The 25,365-nt window shown below is 37.3% G+C and overlaps 1 protein-coding gene across 1 annotated transcript; it reads left to right on the forward strand.

The window, feature by feature from the left end:
- The first annotated feature begins 20,337 nt into the window (after nucleotides 1-20,337).
- Nucleotides 20,338-23,885, forward strand: LOC145775555 (uncharacterized). The gene is made up of 3 exons (XM_082586853.1): nucleotides 20,338-20,723; nucleotides 22,286-22,420; nucleotides 22,805-23,885. The coding sequence occupies exons 1-3, from the start codon at nucleotides 20,672-20,674 to the stop codon at nucleotides 23,842-23,844; spliced, it is 1,227 nt and encodes a 408-aa protein (XP_082442979.1). The 5' UTR covers nucleotides 20,338-20,671; the 3' UTR covers nucleotides 23,845-23,885.
- The last annotated feature ends 1,480 nt before the right edge of the window (nucleotides 23,886-25,365 follow it).

Raw genomic sequence — 25,365 nt, forward strand, 5'->3', positions numbered from 1 at the left:
GTCAAAAGATCATGAATTGAAATTAAATGCGCCATGAAAGACTGCATTACCACAACGAAGATCACTATTGTTGCGTTGTGCTCAATGAAAGCGACTGGCTCGAACGACAATTGTCACCATGCGCACTAATCAAGTTAATGATATGTCTACTTTTAGTAAAAAATCGTTTTGTTATTTTGATGTAACTAGGCAGGCAACTTTTATTTTTAAAAGTGTAGAAATATATATTCTTCTGTGATGAGTTTGTTATCGAATCTTTGCTTATGCTTGGTGATTGATTTTTTTTTAAAGAAGTCAAAACATGAACGCCAACACTTGCTTTTCCACTCAAACATGATGTGATCAGTTGATTTGATCATAGATATTGTCAAGCTAAATGTTTCGTCTTTTTACAACATGTTTGAATTGTTTAGTTTTATTTAAGCAAACAAAAATAAACTACCTGTACCACTACATTCTTGACAATTGCCCCATCGTCCTGCTGCATATTCCTTTTCATAGGAACACCATGGAGTCACTCCGTGATCCACAGTTGTGCATCGGTTGTATGAGATTCCTCCGTACGTGAATGGGAAGTGACATGGCTCGAGTCCACTTCCGCAAATGTGATTACCTAAATAAATACTCAACAGTACTACAAGTTCTGAATAGTTCATTATTTTGGATTGATATGCAGCAAAGCTTGTTTTTACAAACGAATGCTCAACAAAAAATGTCAATATACTCACGATTGTAACATATCGGAGGTGCAGCAGACCATGTTCCGTCATTCTGGCATGTTACAGTCAATTGGTCTGAAGTTTGATCTGCCATTATGTACAAGTCTGATGCACAAGTGTACTTCAATTTCTCGCCAACACCCAGCGTTGGGCTTGTTGTCGATGAGACTATGTTGGAATCAAGGTTTGGTACAAGACAATGGACACCTAAATAAAAGATTACTATTGTGTTAATAAACAAGTAAAAATAAAACTAGAAGATGTGGTTTTAAGTGCATTTTTATATTTCAAAAAAAAATCTAGATTGTTCTTGACAAGCTACTGTACGTTTCTCGAAAAAATAACTTTCAATTGACCAACCATTTTACACACCATAGGGATAATATCACTATTAACCGGTTAAGTGCGTAATTAATATTTTGCAACTCGCGTTACTGTGAGTATTCAATTCGGCAACTCCCAGTCTTTTTTGAGGCATTATTACTTTGGAAATTCCCCAGTCCACAGAGCAGTGGAGATATTGTTCATAACATTTGTTTAATTTTGTCATTTTGACTATTATTGGACTATTGTTTTCCGATGTAATCGCGTGATCACTGTATTAATTCTTTAGGACTACAAATATTATTATTGGAAACAACGTTTCTTGGTTTCTTCACACGCTGTACTTGTGCTGTCCAGATAAAGTCAAAAGATCATGAATTGAAATTAAATGCGCCACGAAAGACTGCATTACCACAACGAAAATCACTATTGTTGCGTTGTGCTCAATGAAAGCGACTGGCTCGAACGACAAATGCGCAATTAACAGGTTAATGATATGTCTACTTTTAGTAAAAAATCGTTTTGTTATTTTGATGTGACTAGGCAGGCAACTTTTATTTTTAAAAGTGTAGAAATATATATTCTTCTGTAATGAGTTTGTTATCGAATCTTTGCTTAAGCTTGGTGATTGATTTTTTTTAAAGAAGTCAAAACATGAACGCCAATACTTGCTTATTCGCTCAAACATGATCTGATCAGTTGATCTGATGAAGGATATTGTCAAGCTAAATGTTTCGTCTTTTTACAACATGTTTGAATTGTTTAGTTTTATTTAAGCAAACAAAAATAAACTACCTGTACCACCACATTCTTGACAATTGCCCCATCGTCCTACTGCATATTCCTTTTCATAGGAACACCATGGAGTCACTCCGTGATCCACAGTTGTGCATCGGTTGTATGAGATTCCTTCGTAAGTGAATGGGAAGTGACATGGCTCGAGTTCATTTCCGCAAATGTGATTACCTAAATAAATACTCAACATTACTACAAGTTCTGAATAGTTCATTATTTTGGATTGATATGCAGCAAAGCTTGTTTTTACAAACGAATGCTCAACAAAAAATGTCAATATACTCACGATTGTAACATATCGGAGGTGCAGCAGACCATGTTCCGTCATTCTGGCATGTTACAGTCAATTGATTTGAAGCTTGATCTGCCATTATGTACAAGTCTAATGCGCAAGTGTAGTTCAATTTCTCGCCAACACCCAGCGTTGGGCTTGTTGTCGATGAGACTATGTTGGAATCAAGGTTTGGTACAAGACAATGGACATCTAAATAAAAGATTACTATTGTGTTAATAAACAGGGGCGGCTCGCTAGTGTGTGCTGCGGTGCTGCACCACTCCCACAAAAGTTTTCACGAAAAGTTTCTCAAATATCTTAGCGTTTCTTCTGCCCAAAATGTAGTTTATGCTTTCTGTTTACAGAATTGCTGACTGTGTAAATTATATTTGGCAACTCTGCGTGCTGTGAAATATTTTGCGCAAGGTTATAATAAAACAAACACTAGATCGTGACGTCAACCAGCCGCGTGTTTTCTAGTCATTTGCAGTGGCAGAATTTTTCCTTGTTAAAGTGGCTACCGTTCCAAACAGCACAATTCAGGGTTGCCAGGTTGGCATTTTTTATCTTGTTTGGTATGAAAAAATCTGGTTTTGCATTTTTTAAAGTTTGGCAGTTTTTGGACTTTTTCGTTGTTTTTTTACAAAAAAAATTTTTTTGGCATTTTTTAATTTGGCCTTTTAAACGTTGTTCACATGACTAACCACTTGTTTGGTTTTAAGCTTTGCAGCTGTTGTTTATGACTGACCAGTCAGGCCTGCCGCCTGTTACTGTAACGAATATTAATATTTTACTAATGCTAACATTGTTTTACCATGTGAGTTACATTACCCTGTCGTGCTCACTGCTCAGATGCTGTGACAGCACAATAGCTAGAACGTGTTCTTCACATTTGTTTGTAGATCGTCCCCTTCAAAATATTACACATTTGCGAAACACTTAAATAAGCCATTTTTATTTTAAACTTTTATCACAATTCAGAGCTGAAATACGCTCAGAATGCACCTAATCAAATGTAATTTTTCAAAATTTTCTGGTAGGGCCCCTCAGACTCCCCGTTGTTGAGTTCGTCTTCGGCGAACACGTAGCACTCCTATTTCTACAACTCATCAGCCGCCACTGTTAATAAACAAGTAAAAATAAAATTAGAAGATGTGGTTTCAAGTGCATTTTTATATTTCAGAAAAATGTACTGTAGATTGTTCTTGACAAGCTACAGTACGTTTCTAGAAAAAATAACTTTCAATTGACCAAACATTTTACACACCATAGGGATAATATCACTATTAACCGGTTAAGTGCGTAATTAATATTTTGCAACTCGCGTTACTGTGAGTATTCACTTCGGCAACTCCCAGTTGTTTTTGAGGCATTATTACTTTGGAGATTCCCCAGTCCACAGAGCAGTGGAGATATTGTTCATAACATTTGTTTAATTTTTTCATTTTGAGTATTATTGGACTATTGTTTTCCGATGTAATCGCGTGATCACTGTATTAATTCTTTAGGACTGCAATTATTATTGGAAACAATGTTTCTTTGTTTCATCACACGCTGTACTTGTGCTGTCCAGATAAAGTCAAAAGATCATGAATTGAAATTAAATGCGCCATGAAAGACTGCATTACCACAACGAAAATCACGATTGTTGTGTTGTGCTCAATGAAAGCGACTGGCTCGAACGACAATTGTCACTATGCGCACTAATCAAGTTAATGATATGTCTACTTTTAGTAAAAAATCGTTTTGTTATTTTGATGTGACTAGGCAGGCAACTTTTATTTTTAAAAGTGTAGAAATATATATTCTTCTGTAATGAGTTTGTTATCGAATCTTTGCTTATGCTTGGTGATTGATTTTTTTTAAAGGAGGCAAAACATGAACGCCAACTCTTGCTTATTCACTCAAACATGATCTGATCAGTTGATCTGATGAAGGATATTGTCAAGCTAAATGTTTCTTCTTTTTACAACATGTTTGAATTGTTTGGTTTTATTTAAGCAAACAAAAATAAACTACCTGTTCCACCACATTCTTGACAATTGCCCCATCGTCCTACTGCATATTCCTTTTCATAGGAACACCATGGAGTCACTCCGTGATCCACAGTTGTGCATCGGTTGTATGAGATTCCTTCGTAAGTGAATGGGAAGTGACATGGCTCGAGTCCATTTCCGCAAATGTGATTACCTAAATAAGTACTCAACAATACTACAAGATCTGAATAGTTCATTATTTTGGATTGATATGCAGCAAAGCTTGTTTTTACAAACAAATGCTCAACAAAAAATGTCAATATACTCACGATTGTAACATATCGGAGGTGCAGCAGACCATGTTCCGTCATTCTGGCATGTTACAGTCAATTGGTTTGAAGTTTGATCTGCCATTATGTACAAGTCTGATGCGCAAGTGTACTTCAATTTCTCGCCAACACCCAGCGTTGGGCTTGTTGTCGATGAGACTATGTTGGAATCAAGGTTTGGTACAAGACAATGGACACCTAAATAAAAGATTACTATTGTGTTAATAAACAAGTAAAAATAAAACTAGAAGATGTGGTTTCAAGTGCATGTTTATATTTTAACCAAATCTAGATTGTTCTTGACAAGCTATACTGTGCGTTTCTATAAAGAATAACTTTCAATTGATCAAACATTTTACACATCAGGGATAATATCACTATTAACCGGTTAAGTGCGTAATTAATATTTTGCAACTCGCGTTACTGTGAGTATTCACTTCGGCAACTCCCAGTCTTTTTTGTGGCATTATTACTTTGGAAATTCCCCAGTCCACAGAGCAGTGGAGATATTGTTCATAACATTTGTTTAATTTTTTCATTTTGAGTATTATTGGACTATTGTTTTCCGATGTAATCGCGTGATCACTGTATTAATTCTTTAGGACTACAAATATTATTATTGGAAACAACGTTTCTTGGTTTCTTCACACGCTGTACTTGTGCTGTCCAGATAAAGTCAAAAGATCATGAATTGAAATTAAATGCGCCATGAAAGACTGCATTACCACAACGAAAATCACTTATTTCCTCAAATGTGATTACCTAAATAAATACTCAACAATACTACAAGTTCTGAATAGTTCATTATTTTGGATTAATGCAGCAAAAGTTTGTTTTTACAAACGAATGTTCAACGAAAAATGTCAATATACTCACGATTGTAACATATCGGAGGTGCAGCAGACCATGTTCCGTCATTCTGGCATGTTACAGTCAATTGGTCTGAAGTTTGATTTGCCATTATGTACAAGTCTGATGCACACGTGTACTTCAATTTCTCGCCAACACTCAGCATTGTGTTCACTGTCCATGCGAGTACGTTTAGAGGAATGTTTGGAACAAGACAATGGACACCTGAGTATTCGATTATTGCATTGATAAACAAGCAAAAAGCTAGATTAAATGTGTTCTCAAGTGTTTTTGCACTTTAGCAAGGGTAGTGTGTTTCTAATAAGAAGCACCGTTTTTATCAAGCAAGGAATCATTTGAAATATGTCTATCATTCTTAAAATCATATTTTGTTGTTTTTGTGTAACTAGGCACGCATTTTTTTGTTCTGAAAATGTTTATTGTTTGCGATTTTTATGAATTTATTGTATTCTTGCATATGCTTGGTGGTGGAAGTTTTTGAAGTTGAAAACGGAAAAAGTAGCCAGCATTGAAATATAATTATGCTCGCCATGTATTCGCAACTCGAAATCAACACAGTTCCGAAACCATTGCGGCATACTCGCGTGCATTAAAAGAGTTATGAAGACTGCAATTTTTGCCAAGACGCAAGAAAAGAATACGAAAACGAGTATATTAGCGATGCATTCATAAGTGGAATACATTCTTTGTGGATCCGTCAGAGGCTCATAGAATATAAAACATTTACTTTAAGTAAGATAAAGGATCAAGCAAAATCATTAGAAGCAGCTGTAAAGGATTCACAATCTTATACAACTCAAAACACCATTAATGCCACATATCCCGAAGAATCAGTCGTGGAAGATGTTTCTTAAAATAATCTGTCCGTTTCTATCAATAAGAAAGAATGTAGCCTATGTTTTGTGAGAGAGCAAGACATTGCAGATCTGTTTGTCCAGCTAAAGGAGCACATTATTTTTATTGCCAGAAATTAGGAGAATTTGCTAATGTTTGTTGTGCTAAGAAAAGTGCTAATGTTATGAAAACCAAACCAACTAAAATATCTGCTTCCATTTCTTATTCTACAATTGGAGCAACTTTCAAACAGCATCCTGCACCAAGACATAAACTTGGATCTGTAAAAGGTTTTGTTCTTAGTTCTTTTTCAGAGGCAGCGGCCCTTGTCATTCTGGGCGACAAAACTGTTTCTGCGTTGTTTGACAGCGGAAGTTCTGAGAGTTTCATTCACCCTGTCATCGTAAAGTCCCTTAATCTCAATTTGGTTACACAAAGGAACACTATGGCTTTGGCGTCTTCGACAATTTCCTCTAAACTTTTGGGTTATGTGACAATAGAAGTCTCTTACCAAAACCACTTTTACCCAGGTATGAAGCTCGGTGTTCTTGACGCCTTATGCGCGGAGGTCACATACTCTGATTAGATTTTCAATCTCAACATGAAAGTGCGACATTTCATTATGGAAGGAAAAAGCCGAGTGTTTCTGTGCCTATGTGCAGTTTCACCTTTTTGAAGATTAATCCCCCAGAACCATTTAAACATCTAACCCCAGACTGTCACCCCATCGCTACGAAATCACGAAAATACTTTCTAGATGATCGAGCATTCATTTGCAGAGAAACCACTCGCTTGTTACAAGAATCAATCATTGAAGAAAGTCTGTCACCTTGAAGAGCTCAGGTCATGGTTATCAAAGGACAAAGCACCAAAAAAGGGTTCACAATCGACTACTCAGAAACTATAAATAAATTCACACTATTAGATTCTTTTCCGTTGCCTAACATGGTAGAATTAGTAAATGAAATTGCTCAATACCGAGTTTTTAGTACGGTCGATCTTATCAGTGCGTACCATCAAGTCCCTCTCCGAATAGAAGATCAAAAATTTACGGCTTTTGAAGTAAATGGCGGGTTATACCTATCTATAAGCCTGCCGTTTGGAGTCACTAACGGAGTAGCTTGCTTTCGACGAGTAATCACTGAAATCATCAAAGAACACTTAGTAGGGGTCTACCAATATTAGACAAGATAACTATCTGTGGACACAATCAAAACGATCACGACAAGAAACTCTGGAAGTTTATGGAGGTTTCAAGAGAAAAGGAATCGTCCTCAATATAGCGAAAAGTAGTTGGACCACAAGAAAGTTCAATACTTGGCAACGAAACTTCTGATGGTGAGATCAAACCAGACCCGGCAGACTGGAACCCTTACGTCAAATGCCTGTGCCAACTACTGCCAAAGAGTTAAGTCGTTGTTTGAGATTTTTTTTCTTATTATTCCAGGTGGATATCCCGTTTTTTCTTATCGTATACAAATACTCACCAAATGTAAATCGTTTCCTTTAGATGAAACCGCCAAACGAACATTCGAAGGTCTTAAACGAACTATTGCCGAATCTTTAGTAATAGCTGTAAACGAAAAAGCAACTGTTGAAATTGAGATAGATGCTTCAATAAGCGCCCTGGTTGCCACCTTGAATCAAGAAGAAACACCTGTTGCTTTCTTTTCACAGATACTTAGAGGCTAGGAACTAAAGCATCTAGCTGTGGAAAAGGAAGCACAAGCAATTGTAGAAGCTGTTCGCCAATGGCGCCATTACCTGGTTTGTAATCATTTTGTTTTAAAAACTGATCAAAAAAGTGTTACTTTTATGTTTGATCAACGACACAAAGCTAAAATTAAAAATAACAAAATTATGTGATGGAGACTTGAACTGGCTTGATACCATTTTGACATTATGCATAAACCAGGAAAGGACTATATAGTTCCTGATGCCTTGTCAAGGATGCCGTGTGCTCTTCCTTCAATTGAAACCTTGTACAAAATACATGATAGCTTGAATCATCCTGGAGTTAGAAGACGGGCCCACTTCGTGAAGATGCGTAATCTGTCCTATTCAATTGACAATGTAAAACAAACTATAGCTGATTACAGAATATGTAGTGAATGGAAACCTCCGTTTCACCGTCCAGATAAACAACATATGATGAAGGCAACGCAACCATTCGAACGTTTGAATATAGATTATAAAGGACCTCTCCCATCTCGTAATAGTAACAAATACTTTTTATGTCTCACCGTTGAAATTTCTAGGTTCCCATTTTCTCTACCCACTACCAGTATGATCACTGAAAGTGTGATCGAAGCGTTAACTTCATTGTTTACCGTTTTAGGAATTCCTGGTTACATACATTCTGATCGAGGGTCTTCTTTTATGAGTTAAGAACTAAAACATTTCTTTTTTTTTTTGGAAAGAGGAGTAGCAACAAGCAGAACCACGCTAGTGTACAATCCTGTTGGAAATGGACAAGTCGAGAAATGCAATGGCGTTATTTGGAAAGGTATTCAACTAGCCTTAAAGTCGAGAGGCTAACCTACTGAGTGCTGGCAGAAGGTGCTGCCTGATGTCCTACATTCGATGAGAATATGAGATCACTCTTATGCACAGCTACTAACGTCACTCCACATGAGAGACTTTTTAACTTTGTTTGCAGATCTACAAGTGGATATTCAATGCCTACGTGGTTGTCGACTCCGGGCCCGGTGCTTCTTAAACGCTATGTACGAAAGTCAAAAAACGACCCGTTAGTTGATGAAGTACAACTGATTAAAGCTAATTTACATTATGCTCGTGTAAAATATCCAAATCGATAAACCTCAAGAATAGCTACAAAGCATTTAGCACCGTATGGAGGATCTTCTGAAAAACTGAAAATCGTACCCAATTGGGACAGAGTGTGTGCTCCAGATGATGAAAATGACAATGAAGAAAATACTAGCAGTAGTAGTATAGTAAAGTCTTCGAACAAATTGACACCACCGAGACTCCTCTAGAAGCATCAGAATTGAATAATGCACCGATTTTGTCCAAGAAGCTGTCGCTCCATGTACTGATACACAGCCTGAGACTGTTACGGACGATCTAATAAATGGGCGAAGTGTTGTCGCACAAGAAACATTACGTCGCTCTACTCGTGAAGTACGCCCGTTGAACGCTTAATGTATTATTAGTTATTCTCAAGTTTTTGTTAGCATGTATTGCTTTCATTTTGAAGTTTGGGAGAATGTTGTAAGAAACTTGTCCTTTGTTGTAAAACTCTTGATTCTCTCTTCTGATCGGTTGTGTGTAATTGATCTTGCGTGCTCTGTGCACAGTCGACGTGTTGGCTTCTGGCGTGATTCGCGAAGCTCTTGTTTCAGTTGTGTTTTGAAAGTGTCAAGAGCTTAGGTGCTTACTTTATGTTTACGTTTAGTCATGTTTTATAAAGCCTTTGTTCAGGGGCGCCGGAAGCGGGGGGGCAGGGGGGGCGAATGCCCCCCCTGCCCTCAAATTTTCTGCAGATGGAGGGGCAGGGGGGGCAATGGTGCCCTTTTAAAGTCATGTAAGCTACTGCACATTTTGCAATATAACAATTTCTGCTATTCGCTTTTAGCCTAATTATAATCTTTCATTTTTGCCTCAAAATAATATTTACGGCACAAAATTTTGCAACACAGTACAGGCCTTAAAACTCGTTTTTTTTTCGACAGCCATCGTGGCCTAACGGGAGCTCCTTCTCGGCGGCCAAATCTGCGTGCTTGGAGGCCAAAATACAAAATAAAAATAACGATAGCACAAGTAAATAGAATTAAACTTGCAACAATGCTAAAATGATCACTTAGCGTTGTTGAAGTATGGGCCTGGGCGACGTCCTACAATAGAATCGCTGCACCACGCAATAACTGCTTTATCGGGATTGTAATCCAGTACTATTCAAGCGACACTCGCACGAGTGTCTCTAATGTGGCTGATATTATAAAAGTTCGCTACTCCCCTAGAATTCTTTTTAGCAACCAAAAACAACGTTCGACATGTGTTGACGATGACGGCAAGGTAATAAAATAAGTATTTCAATGATTAAAACATTACTTGTAGGCTTTAACTGCCCTTTATCAGAACTGACGATGCACTAGCAAGTGCGAAATATTTTTTCTGTTACATCTACTGACATCTGATCCTGTTGCCTTAGCAATTGAGGCTTTAGCTATTTCAATGATGTACATTACGAAAAGACATTACTAAAAGAAGCATAATTTTTGCAAAATATGATCAAAAAATGTTTTCCCATTGATGTCAACTAACTTTGTTCTCTTTTTTAACAACGGTTCAATGTCCGACAACATCGAATCGACATAAAAACGACAATATTGCCAGCCGATGTAAATTAGCAATTCGGATTAAGACTTTGTTAAAATAAACGTCGGGAATTACAAACAAGACTTACAGCGCTGGCGATCGCAAATGGATATTCCATCAATAACAAATATTCCCCACACAATGCAACAGTGGCGATTATGACGCGCTGATCTAACTTTGCGTCACTCTTTGATACTGCATGTTTTCGACAGTTAATTCACGATCATTGCATTGCGAAATTAAATAATTGGCTAGGAGAGACCGGCGGCCAAACTTGGCCGATTGAGGAGGTAGCACCGGCGGTTCATTCAAGCACTACTTAGCGGCCATGGCCGCAGGCTGCTTTAAGGCTTGACAGTAGGTTACATCATTATAAAATAGCATGATGCTCTTCTTTGTATACCGGCTATCATTACTATGTAGGCTATCATTACTCAATACATAGTGAGCTGATAGATTAGCATTATCGCTATGTCTTATCTTAAAACTTGAAAAAAAATTGGCCTTTTAGTAAACAAAAGTGCCCTTTTTTCGTAATCTTGCCCCCCCAGTCAAAAATCGTTCCGGCGCCCCTGCCTTTGTTATGGCAATCTTATTAAAGGGATACTAAAGGAAAAACCTGACTTGGCGATTTTCCACGTTCTTTGTGTTTAACATGCTACCATAAAACGATTTTCAATAAAATTTTGCCCCATTGCGGTCTGATCAGCATTCCGCGCGTGCTTTTGTCAGAGCTTTCAAAACGGCAATGGGCGTGAGCAGCGAAGCGTGCGACTGTACAGCAACGTCACTATAGACTAGCAATCAGCTGATCGCGCAATAGTTGTCACTGCGGACGATTTAACTGTAGGCTATGCATGTATGTACGTCAAAACATCAGACAGTTTGCTCAAAACATCAGATCTGATGTTAAAGCATCAGACGTGGTAACGTGGCTTTTGTTATTGCTGTCGATAGTGACGTATTCTCGAGCAGTTTTCCACTTTTTGGTCATTTTGAAAAAAATAGATGAAACATTGGACTTTGAACCTTGCCAGTGCCATTGAAAACAAATTTTATTCGGTAGTTTTTTTACATGTATTCTTGAATGTTCAGTTTACGCATTTAATGCTTAATTCCCGTTTGAAAATTTCATTTAGTAGGCCTTTAAGTAAATTAAATATGTCATCCTTACAAACGAATGCTCAACAGAAAAAATCAAAGTAGGCTACTGGCAATTGTAACATATCGGAGGTGCAGCAGACCATGTTTCGTCATTCTGGCATGTTACGTTACAGTCAATTGGTCTGAAGTTTGATCTGTCATTAATGTACAAATCTGATGCGCAAGTGTACTTCAATTTCTCGCCAACACTCAGCATTGTGTTCACTGTCCATGCGAGTACGTTTGGAACAAGACAATGGACACCTGAGTATTCGATTATTATTGCATTAATAAAAAAGAAAAAATCTAGATGAAATGTGGACTCAAGTGTTTTTTGCATCTTAGCAAGGATAGACTGTTTCTAATATGCAACGTCCTAATGAGAAACACCGTCTTTGTTAAGCAAGGAATCATTAGAAATACGTCTATCATTCTTAAAAGCATGTTTTCTTGTTTTTGTGTAGCTAGGCACGCATTTTTTTGTTCTGAAAATGTGTATTTTTTTGCAATTTTTTTGAATTTGTTGTATTCTTGCTGTCTTGCATATGCTTGGTGGTGGAAGTTTTTCAAGTTGACCACAGAAGAGGAAGCCAACATTTGAGTCTTTTTTCAAGTAGTTGATCAGTCGATCTAATAAGATATGGGTCAAGTTTATAGTTTCGAAATTTTACAATACGTTTGAACTGTTTGAAATTGCCATCGCATTCTTGACAGTTGTCCCATTGTCGTTTTACATATTCCTCGTCATGAGCACACTATGGAATCACTCCGTTATACACAGGTGTGCGGAGTTGGCGAAAGCCATGAATGGAATTTTAATTGTGGTAATATCTACTAATAAGGTTGTAAATATTTAATATGTTTAGCAGTTAAAAAAAGGTTTGGAAAATTGAATTTTATATTGATAAAAGCTAGCTGCTTACACATTTAAATGAGTAAATTAATTTGCCAATTCAACACTTTTCGTTGAAATAGACTAAACATTTAGTCAAAAAATTTGGCCTTCTCAAAATTTTGCCTGGCTACGCCACTGGTTTGACTATCCAGATAGAAGTTAACCGTACAACCGATAACATTTTTGCCATCTGTTATCTGGATCATTGCCGGTCTTTGGGGTGTGCGAACCGTGCGATCGCACAGGACCCGCAAATTAGGGAGCCCGCAATTTACTCAAAAAATGCAGTAATTTTTGTCATTTCCAATGGAAAAAATTTAATTCGATTCACAAGCAAGTACCGGTATCCTTGAAGCAGTAGCGTATTTAGGGGGGAGGATAAAGGGCGATGGCCTCCCCCTAATGATCAGGTAAAAAGCACACATTTTGCAAAAAAAAAGTTGTACGCTAGTGCAGGACATAATTGTTTAGATGATTCATCCTAGCGCGGGGGGAGGTATACTTTCTACAATGTAGGCTAATTTGTGAACATTTTTTCTTCCTTTTTAATTCTTGACAATTGCATGGCACAAATTCACAAGAGATTCAATGAGCATTGCTCGCTATCTTTTAAAGTTGGTAGGTATACCCCCTCCCTAGGGTCAAACAAGTCTAATTTTAACCCAAGTAAAAAAAGAGAAAATGAATCGTGATTATGACAACAGATTTATGACGTAATAAATGTTACTAAGAATTGAACAACAGACGGAGCACAGGCTGCAGCTATCCAACATCACGCAAGAAGCAACTCGAGCTTTTTAACTATTGTTCTATCCCTAAATTTTTTAAGGTGTGTTATACATAGCTGTCTCTTTGTAAATCATTTTCTGGTTTTACTTTTTATTTATTTTTGCATTACTTCATTTCTCGTGCTGTGTGCACTGTGCAGCCTAATTTTGCCGCCCCTGGCGCAGAGCCAGAAGTGGCTGCTACGCCACTGGCCTCCAGCTGCCGAGTCAGCTACGCTACGCGGCTGACTGACACAATTAGGGTTGAAATATCCGGATATCGGTTAACCGGCTAACCAAGACATTTTCACCTATCTGATATCCGGATGGTTTTATGTCGGTTAACCGTGTAATAAAAAAGTAAAAGTATTACTGTGTGTTGAGTGTTTTACGCCTCTTTTGCAATTTTGAAATCCTGCATGATCCCAGATTTTTGATGGAAGATAAACTTGACACGTTTGGTGAATTCGGAAAAAGAAGCAAGGTATACGCTCTCGCAGCAACCCTCTTGCAAAGGTTACTTGGAGAGGTTGCAAGAGATCCTGAACCTAGAGTAGAAGATGAAAGCAACTTGGTATCAACTACTTCTGCAAGGGTAGAAAGAGGGCCTACATCTTTGAAGGAACAACTAGAGCAAGCCATCATGTCAGCATCTGTTGCTGCCACTGCAACTCCACCTTCCAAATCCAATACCATAAAACTTAGCAGAAGGACAATCCGAAAAGAATGTGAAGTCTATGAAGCAACAGCGAAACGGCCGGCCAATCTTCAAATTGTTTATGAAGCGCTGCTTACCATTCAGCCCACTTCTGTAAAAGCAGAAAGAGCATTCAGTGCATGCGGGTTTTTGCTACAAAACTCCGGTCTCGTCTAAACGATTCAACTATTGATGCGTTGGGCTTTATTCGAAATGCGTAACAGAAAAAATAAGCATTCGATAGTTTTCGTTTTATTGTGTAAAAATGAAACAGAGTTGAACCATTAACTTGTAACTGAGTTGCTTGTAAGATAACATGTGTATTTTAGTGGTTAAAAGACTAGATATGCTGCGACAGGGTAGCTTTCAGTGTTCCCTCCAATATTCGGTTAACTGGATAATAAAATTGCCAACTATCCGTATATATCTGTTATCCGGATATCAAGCTTTTACAACTATCCGTTCAACCCTAGACACAATGTCTTGGCCTCCCCCTAACAAACTTTCTAAATACGCCACTGCCTTGAAGTCAGTTGCGGCTTTAGAGTGAGGCAAGTACTGAGATTGTCGCGTCAGGCCACCTGTACAAGCTTACATGCTTTTAGGCCACCCACGACATTTCATCATGTGCCAAATAGTTAACATTGCAGTGTGACAACAGAATTTCATTTTGTGGCAATCGCATTTAAATAAGTGTTACTTTCAATACAAAACCATCGCTATTATGCCATATATATGTAGTCTTAAAACTAAACATTTAAAGCGCCCGGATTTTTTAAACGCCATATAGGCTATCAAATTGCTTAATATTCTGTAAATTCAGGAAACTTCACTCTTGTGAAAATTTAAATGCATGTTCCTTCTAGTATTAAACTATCATTATTATGCCCTATCCATGTAATTTTTAAAATCTACTATTGAGGGGCCCAGTTTTTTTCAAAACGCCATGTAGGCTACCAAATGTGTAACATTGCTCAGTGACAACATCTAAACCAAAAATTTCAATCTTGTAGCAACTGTATTTAGACATATGTTACTTCCAGTACTGAAATGTCATTGGTATTCCATAGCTTCAAAAATAACATTTAAGGGGCCCGGGTGTTTTCAAATTGTTTCAAGTTGATTACTCTGTAGTACCCAACCTAAACAATTTTTAAATCTTAATACACTTGTTATTATACTTAGATACAGTTTGTGCAGTAGGCTCAGTGTTGGGCGCGATAACTCATTTTTCAGTTAAGCAATAACGATAAGCGATAAATTATCGCCGATAATGTCCGATAACGATAATTTTTTTTCTTGATAAGCGCTGCCCCATCCCATGCAGCACGAACTGTTTTCATCAGCATGACGAAAAATCGAACGTAATATACTGTAAAGGGACAAAACTTTTTGTAAGTTATGCATGAATAGAATCGCAACAGCGGCAGCAGGTATCGAATCTTCAACCTCTTGATCCAGAATCAAACCACTGAGGTAATCGCCGTGCTTATAATTATACCTTCAGATACCAATTGGATGCTTTTATCAATTGAGTTACACTGCCGCTTACGTGCAGGAGGAAAAATAATTAAATCAAATGAAAATACCATAAAAAATTCCAAACTTTGTACTTTGCTTTTTGCTTAAAAGGCTATTTACAGCAAAGTCAGCAATAATTGAAAAAATTCCAAAAAACGAAAAGTGCTTGAAAATTTATCAGTAATCTTAAACGTTATTGATAGTAAAAATGTGCATACTGTGAAATCCATCAAGCTTGTCAAATTAGTCGTGTTTGTTTAAGAACAATAACATAATTATCGTAGGCTAATTTACTGATAATTTCAGATATTTGTTTTGTTTTCTTTGTGAACACCTTCATTAAAGCAATGGCAGAATGCTGAGTTGTTGGGATAAGAATTACAATATAAGCATTAAGCACTGTATAAGTGGGCATAAAAATATTTGATTGAGGTAGGCTAGGTCGCATAGGTAAATGAGAAAGGTTATACTGTATTAAGCATAATTTTACCACGCAACTCGATGCGCCTATTGTCATGCAAAAACTACTACAAGATGCAAAAAAATGTGATGTCGGTCTGCATGTCACATGCTTCAAGCAATATCATATTCCGCAATGACTTGTTTCAGTGATATTGTGTTACTTTGCTAATTTTCATCTTCATATTTTTTGAACTTTCATTTCAATAAAATGCTCGATGACAATAATGACATGACAAGACATGAACAAGACATTTTCCATTTATCACTTTGAGCGATAAGTAAAATGTAATAACGCGCATTACGCGCAAGAAACTTGTGAAATTTGATAACGGATTTGCCTAGCGTCTTATATATAGGAAGGTTTTTTTCTCAAAAAGTACAAACACAATTAGGAAAAAAATAATTGTGATATGTTCTTTAGGTCATAATTATGCAATATTTAAATTTTCCGAAAATTTTTTTAAGTAGCCTACTTTCACTTTCGGCACAAATGGGTTAACTTTATAAGTTAAATGGCACTTACGAATTTGGTTATTATTTTTGGATTAAAGTTATATCGCCAAGCTCGAAAAAATCGATCTTATAGTTTATAACCGATCTTGTGTTGTTATTGTGTGTGAATTTTGTCTTAAACTGAGTTTGTGACGTAACCGCACGTCTCAAGGCAAGTTCTTGCAATTTTTGTTAATCTACTCATCTAAAGATTTAATGCGCTTAAAACAGTAAGTTTCATGTTTTGACGAGAGGAATTTTATTTTTTTACGACAATTACTAAAAACTAACACTTCCAAATAAAAAAGAAAACACAAGAATAAAATAGTTGATCGTGAGATGGCGCGAAAGACCATGTTTCCGATTTAAAAGCGGCCTCGTATTGCGACACTTTCGCAAACCACTTGCCAATCTCTTTCGCTTCGCTTCAAAGAAATCTGTACTGTCTGTGCGCTTACATTTTAATTGTAAAATTCACTCGCGATTGCCTATTGCAGCAAAACAACAAGAGACTTGTTGCATGCCTTTCATTGCATTGCAATTTGCAACTCTAAAAATTATTGTGTTGTCAGAGCCGTCGCTGCAGGGGGCGTGCCCCCTCCCTTGACAACGACTTGTGCACATACACTTCAGGCATTGAAGAAGAACTGGTTTTAATTTTAGTTTCATTAACTAGGTGGCTAGTAAAAATATTACTTTTCATGGTCTTTCCATTTGTGTGTTGATCCGAAATAAAATTTATCGGCGATTAATTATCAGCGATAATCAAATATTGCCTTTGGCGATACCGATAAACGATAACTAAAAAAATAATTGAGCGATAACGATAAGCGATAAAAATTTATCGCCGATATTTATCGCCGATAATGCCCATCACTGAGTAGGCTAGGCTACATTTTACACTTATTCATTGTTGTTTGGATTTTTTTCACTGAATAGAAATATAATCCTTTGATTGATGATATATCAATGTAATTTTTGTACCAGCAAAGGTTGTTGAGCTCAACAATAGAGTACTGTCATATTCTGTCTGTTTACTGGTGTATTATATACAGAAATAACATGCACTTCTCCTTTGATTAATTACTGACAACAGAATGTACTTCCGGGATACTTGCCAGGGTTGCCAAAAGATAATCTGGTAACCGGTCATAAGCATAACATAACAATCACATTTCAATACACTACATCCCTTCCTTCTCGGATTAAAACGTAGTTTTCAAAGGCATTAGGCCTACTTCTTTCGATAAAAACCTATTTTACACTAAAGGATCATAACAGGTGATGAAAACCATGAGCACTTGAACCAAACGACGCATCATCATTAGATTTCGTTTACGTAAGCATCATTCATGCAATCTATGGTATACACAGATTAACTTTAAGTACCAACATTTACTGTCAAAAGCAATATAGCCATACTCCAAAGATCATGATTAGCCTAATACGTTTGCTTCTACTTTTCACACTTTGATCTTGAAATTGTAGTGGCGAACAATTAAATAGATTACCACTCAATTGACATGACGTTTAAACAAATAGACATGCGTTCCAGAGCTAGTCTTTATAACGAAAGAACAAAAGGAATCATAGACATACAAGTCTGCATTCTAGTCACTTCAAGTTACATAATCGTTAAAGCGAGCAGGTTTACTGACATTACGTGTCGGACGAGTACGTACAGGTATTGAGGACTCATTCGAATCAGCGTTCACGGTCATGTCAGCAGGAGGTGAGTTTACATTTTCATCACTGGTGTTCAATTTCTTAAAAAACGACGAATTTCGTGTCAATTGAACCCCTTTATTGTTTTGTACTGTCACTTCCCCCCTTTCCTTCCTAACTACCTGTTGGGTAGCGCTATCAAAATTTGCAGAAAGTTTATTTGATTTTTGACTTTTAACCAAAACTTCATCTCCAACCCGAATATCTGAGTCGACAGCACGTCGCCTAAAGTCAGTATATAGTTTACCGTCTATTTTACCCTTCCAGTCTCTGTCTCGAATCCAGGGATACCAAAACAGTACGGGATGCGCAACTACGCCCCTAGTGATCATTTTTGACGCCAACTGACGGTACACTCACACATGGCAGTGATGAGTGATCAGTGATGGCACATTTGCACAGTACTCAGCACTAGCAGTCAGTGACCACAGGAAATCAATAGTCTACGGTTATCGGTGATTAACCTGATCTGTGGGCTACTGTATATTTTAGTTAAATTGTAAGGCCAATTTACAGAGACATTGCAGCCCGTGAGTAGAAATATATTTTAATGTTACAATTGGTTTATAACTAAGGGTGTTCACTGTGTGGTTAGTGTTAAAATCAGTATTATTCAAGAAGGAGTAGATTACCTGACTCTAACTGACTATTTTATGCATGAAGCCTAACCCTTTCTAAAAGTTACTGATAAGTGGCACATGAAAACAGATGTGTAGTGGTGTCAGGCCTAACTGTCCAATTTTGCAAAGAGACATTGAGGTTAATCTGGTATTAAAAAATGATTGCCTACTGTATTTTAATCATTATGTAATACTGTAGGCCTATATACTATAGCCTAACTAACCAAATATAGAGCTTTGCAAAAGGGTGCAACCTATTTCGTCCCTTGAACACTTCGTACCCCGATTTCAGAGGACGAAATCAGAGTACGAATTGTTCAGGGACGAAATAGGTTGCATTCTTTGCAAAACACATTTATGTTATGTGCTGTAGAATAGAAATTATTAATGCTATTTATTAACCAAAACATACAATTTTGCAACATTACAATTTTGCTTACCCTATTGTACGGTACGGTAACTCCCTAAAACAGTAATTCTGTTTATTTATAGCTTTTCTACTTGTACAATATTACAGTTCAAGGTGAAATTCTGCTCCAGTATTATAAGATTTTTTATGCAATATGGGATACTATTGTTGTGCTCCAGGGTGCAAAGTTGGTAATCGTGCGTTTAAAAGAACTGGGGAAAAAGTTTCAATGTTTCGATTTCCAGCAGATCCTGAATTGCGTAAGGCTTGGATTAGAGCTATATCCAGGGAAAATTTAACTGTGACACCACACACAAGAATTTGTGGTAAGCATTTCTACGGAGATGATTTTGAAACAACATCAATCGATAGCCACTTAGATCGCCAACAACGCAGAGAGTCTGCGAAACTTAATCAGCCACGGTTGAAGCCATCAGCTGTGCCTCGCATTTTTGCTGGCCTGCCTCACTATCTGACAAAACCGGCTCCAGTAAAGCGCTCAACTTCTGCTGCAACTGCCACAGAAAGACTGAAAAAAGACAAAGCTAAACTTCAAGATCAAAATGAAGAATTTCTGTTGCAAGACTCTTGTTGTGATTTGGGTTCTTTAAAAGATAAACTCAATGAAGTGGTTATTCCTTCTGGATATATCAAATTGTTAAAAGAATCTTCTTTGGAATTCCACTTTATAACATATAACAATGGCAGCCACATTTCTCCTCAGTTAATGGCATCTTTGGTGGTAGGGGAAACTTTAGATGTGCATGCATTTGTATGTTCTATTTCTGTGCCACAAGAAACATTTCAGCATCTGATGAGCTCCGATTCATTAAGCAAAGTATCAGAGCTTTGCAATATTCTGGCATTCTGCAAAAACCTTATAGAATCACCAAGTGGTAACAATAGTAAGACTTTTGCCAAGTCGGCTGTTGCAGCCCTTGAGCAATGCAAAGCAAACCTGGAAGAAAACGAAAGCCAAGATGAAGGTTTACCCCTAATTCAATTTGTGTCCGAGCAACTTCAGTTGTTGTACATAGATAAAAATGGCCGACGGTATTCACCCAGGTTACTAACCATGTCGTTTCTGTGGCAGCTCACTAGCAACTCACTATACAAAAAGCTTAGCGAGTTTTTTATACTGCCATCAGTCAGAAGACTTCAGCAAGTTTCGAGTGATTGTAATGTAGAGACTAAATCTATAGATTTGCAATACCTGAAGCAACGAACTGTCGACTTATCTGAAGGAGAAAAAATGGTAACCTTGCTTATTGATGAGGTATACACTGCACAAAGGGTTGAATATTGCAATGGCGCTTTCATTGGATTAACAGAGGAAGGCCAACGAGCGAAAACCGTGTTGACATTTATGGTGCAATCAGTATGTAAAAAATATAAAGATGTTGTGTGCCTGGTGCCAATTGAAAAGATAAGTACACAGCTGCTTCGAACCTTCTTTAACAAAGTGATGCAATCTCTAGATGAAATTTTCTTTGTTGTTGCTATATCTGTTGACAATCATGTGTGCAATAGGTAAGCTTATAATATGCTTGATGACAACTATCTATAGCAAATTTAATAGGATTACAGGGTGTTTCAAAAATTTAACACCATTAACCTTTAATATGTATTAAAATCAAGGTTGTGAAAAATCCTATGTTTATGGGTTTTTTTACAACAATGATTTCAATACATTTCAAAGGTAAATGGTGTCAGATTTTTTTAAACACCCTGTCACGTATTATATTTTAATCCTATTTCAATATTGTTTTTCACAACCCGTCCATAAAACAGAATTTTTAAAAATGTGAAAATAGAAGAAATGCTGTTCAGAATTGTTGTTAAACCTTGATTATCATTTTATAATAACATGCTAAAGCATTAGGCTATTGTTTTCACATTCAATCAAAGTCCAACCGGTTTTATGATATCTGAAAATTTTTTGCAAAAAAATTGGACTGCAAATGGTTAAAATGTAATAGTTTTTATACAAACAATTTCTGCACTAAAGTCCCAATATGGAGAAAAGTTACAAGTTTATTGCAAACTGTTTTTCGCCAGTTTTTTTTTTTGGCTGACAAAACTGAAACAACCTCGATTGAAAGAAGTGGTGTCACGTTTTTTGAAACATCTTGTCTATTGAATGAAACTGGTTTAATATTACATGCTAAAATTTATGTGTGATTTATAATGGGTTATGCATTTTCAGGAAGTTGTTTATGGATTTATGTGGAAGCAATAAGCTCTCAAACAGCATTGCACACCCTTCAAGGAATGGAGAGCGTTTATTTCTCTTGTTTGACTTCACCCACAACTTTAAAAACATTTTTAACAATTTTGTGAATAAGAAGCGATTCCACATTCCTCATATTTCTGGTGCTGAACATATTTTGGGAGAGCAATGCACAGCTGAATTTGCACATATAAAGCGCTTGTACACTCTTGAAGAGCATAAACCTCTGAAAGTAGCATTTGCACTGAAGAAGGCATCACTTAACCCAAGCAATATTGCCCGCACCTCACCTCTACACGCTTTAAGTAAGTACAGTAGCTTTTGTAAGCAGGGCTCAAATGAAGATCCTCCCCGGTCCTTTGGAGTGATGATGATCGCCCCTACAAAGGTTGACTCAAACTTAACTTCCCTCTCCCCCAGAAAATGGTCACGGGATCTTCAGTTGATCCTTCAACCCTATGCAGGCTACATTTTCACATTATTTAGTCATCTAACTTGTTTTAGTTTGTATAAGAAAATTACATTATATATTTATTGTATCATAAAACAATGAAAACTATTAATACTACAAAAAGTGCTCAATGCCAAGCAAAAAGGCAAAGCAGAGCGAATTAAATCAAATATAGTTATTATTATTTGAAGCCTTTACAAATTGTTTCACCTATCGGATCATCAGAAGGTCTTATTCAAATAGAATCTATTTGAATAAGACCTTCTGATGATCCGATAGGTGAAACAATTTGTAAAGGCTTCAAATAATAATAACTATATTTGATTTATTGTATCATATATATATAATCCAGAAATTGATTGCAGCAGTTGCAATTCATATATATATATAATTTTGGTTTTTCACTTGCAGGTGTGTTTAGTGAATCCACCATAAATGGACTTCTTATGTATGCTGACACCAATCCGGGCTTTAAGGAAACTGCCAAATTTCTCCAATTCATCTGCAATGTTTGGAAGGTGATGTCTGTCAAAACACCATTCAAAGGTATATTTTCCAAGTGTGATTAATATTTTTAAATATATCCAGTCGTTACGGCACGTCGGCACAGGTTACTAGTTTTCTCTGGGCATATTTTCTGTACAGTTTATGCACAACTTTTTAGAAAGCTGCACAAAGATTTTTTGCAATTGAAGTAAAACATTTGGATTTTTTCCTAGAATTTTATTACTTTTTTGTACAAATGACCTAGTTGTTACTTACAGAGTAAGTTTAGAAGCTCATTGAAAAATCAATCTGATTATGTTTTGAATTTTGAGACTAAAAGATGCAAAAATGCACACGGCCTTGCACTTGGTATACAGGGAACCTTTACTTTAGAACTCTAACCAGCCTTCACTATTTTTAACAACTTTTATATATATATTTCAGGCATGGCAAAAAATGATGAGATGTGCATGCCAATGAAGTTCACTTCAACGGAAGAAGAAAAACCTGCAAATTTACGCTTTCTTAAGTCAGCAAAGGATATTTTAGTGAAATGGCAGCAATCCGGCACTTCTGGGCTTACAGACCAAACATTCCTAGCATGCATTCAAACCATGTCTGCAATGCCTGAACTTGCTCAATACTTGCACGACAAGATTGGATTGAAGTATGTGTTACCGGGAAAATTTACCTCTGATCCAATCGAAGGCCGTTTCGGGTGGTACCGCCAGGTTAGTGGAGGAAACTTTTTTATGTCCATAAAGCAACTGCTTGAGGCAGAAAAGAAAATACGCAAGTTGAGTTTGCTTCAACAACATGGCATACTGGCTGCATCCAAATTATGTTCGCTTGACTCTATTTCTCTGGGAAGCGGAAAGCTTATTAATGCAGACAGCTCCATTGTTTCTTGGCTCGAAAGGTTTTTCTCAGAGGTAACACTTGATGATTTGTCGGAGACAGATGCAAATGTGGCATATTTTGTGAGTGGCTACATTGCAAGAAGTATATCCCGAAGACGACGGTGTTCGCCCTGTAAAGTTCTGTTGGTAAAAAGTGATGACTGCCCAGCCCCAACATGTGAATCTGAAGAGCATGTGAAATTGTTTGAAATTGCCAATCGAGGTGGTCTGTCTGTCCCAACAGAATTTTGTTTTTCTGCAACAACATTGGCTGTTCACTATTACAGTGCAGTGATATCTGATTATAATGCAAAAGAGAAGTTGTGGACTGCACCAAACCAGCGCTCCGTGTTTATACGAGCCCTGAAAAAGATAGTGGAGGCGTCGAACGTTTACAGAGGTGCATTCAAACAGATGTGTTCTGCAGGCCACTCAAATTTCGAACTTATTCTTCAAACAGCATTTAATTGTTTTGCTAAAAATGAGTTGAAACGTTTTAATGCACCTGGACGTGAGGAACCAGAGAAAACGGCCCGGAAAGTACGAAAACTTACCAGTGGCAGTGGTACAAAAACTGCATCATGACTTACATTAATTAGAAATTTAGGAAAGCCACGGACCCTTTAGCCCCCCTGCTACGTCTATGGTTATTTTACCGGTACTAGTTGCAATGTATTGGAACCGCACCGTTGCACTCTTAATTTTGTGTGGGAATTCGCCCTTGCCAGTGTCCCGCGTTTTGCTTTACGCGCTTTTCATGAGAGCAAGTCTTTTAGGCGCAGACAGTTAGGCGCCAGTCAAATAGGCGCGCACACTGTGGTCTGTGGCGTCTGGATATTTAGGTGCGGAGCACTGTGGCGCCCGTTCATTTAGGTGCTATTCCTAGTAAAGTCTGCAGATTGTATCAGCTTGGCATGTAGGGCAATGCTTTTCACACAAAATGTTGTATTGAACAGAAAAACATAATGTTTTTTAATGCGCGTGTTCGGCACTTATTTGTTGTTAGTCCAGGTTTGCAGCGGCGAAAGCTTTATCAATAAATTATTCAAGTTTGCGAACATAACTGAGTTCACTTTTAGTGAGTCAAATAATAACTACCGGTACACTAAACATCAGTAAAAAATATACCGTAGTCTATATTCAAGCGGGTGGTAGGCTTGAGTGAAGAGTAGCCTAACTTAGTTTTCCATCAAAACCCCGACTAGGTTTAATAACGAGCAAAGTCGCACCATTATGCTTGCAACTTGTAGGCAGGGTTCATAATGCTCTATGGAAATGTATTATTATTCATGTTGTAAAGCGTTGTCTCATACGTAGCCTACTCGCAATACGACCAGTCGACCAATCCATCCCGAGTAAAAGTAATTGCGAAAGATAACAGATTAAGTAAAGTTCCATCTGGCTGCAACCTGTGTTCAGGATGCATTGCAAATGTCCTGTGGAGATGTGCTAACACCAAGAGTAGTAGAGCGTTGTCTGGCACCTCATCTCCACACGCGCATTAACAAAACAACATATGTTTCTAACCAATGTAACATTATATGTGAAAAGCATTGCCCTACATGCCAAGCTGATACAATCTGCAAACTTTACTAGGAATAGCACCTAAATGAACGGGCGCCACAGTGCTCCGCACCTAAATATCCAGACGCCTAACTGTCTGCGCCTAAAAGACGTGGACCCCTTTTCATGACGTCATAATTGGTCGCCTTTAGGCTTTCTTGACAGTGTTGTGCTATTTCTTCTTACATTCTGACATTTATTACATTATTACAATTATAAGTTCAATCGACTTAGTGTCGGAGTCATGTTGTAGTTGTCGAAGTCTGTGCAACATTACATGGTGTCAGAGATGGATTCGATGCAAGCAACAAAGTCAGAGATGAATTTCCAACAAGGAAATGTTGCAGATAATTTTAAAAAGAGGAGGCAGATGGTCGAGTTAACGTTCAAATTTGCGAATTTTTGTGATAGTAGGAAAACTAATCACCGAACGTCTAGGCCATTATACCCGCAGTCAAATCTAGAAGAATGCAGCTACTTGTTGCTGCTGATGAAAACGCTATTGCTGATGAAAGCGTTGCTGCTGATAAAAATGTTATTGCT

The sequence above is a fragment of the Aplidium turbinatum genome, chromosome 8 (genome assembly GCF_918807975.1).
Source record: "Aplidium turbinatum chromosome 8, kaAplTurb1.1, whole genome shotgun sequence".
NCBI classification, from domain to species: domain Eukaryota; kingdom Metazoa; phylum Chordata; class Ascidiacea; order Aplousobranchia; family Polyclinidae; genus Aplidium; species Aplidium turbinatum.

Coding starts and splice junctions, on each gene's coding strand:
- LOC145775555 (XM_082586853.1), top strand. CDS start 20,672: ATGAAATTTTCTTTGTTGTTGCTATATCTGTTGACAATCATGTGTGCA. Junction 20,724..22,285: donor GACAATCATGTGTGCAATAG/GTAAGCTTATAA, acceptor TTTCACTTGCAG/GTGTGTTTAGTGAATCCACC. Junction 22,421..22,804: donor TGTCAAAACACCATTCAAAG/GTATATTTTCCA, acceptor TATATATTTCAG/GCATGGCAAAAAATGATGAG.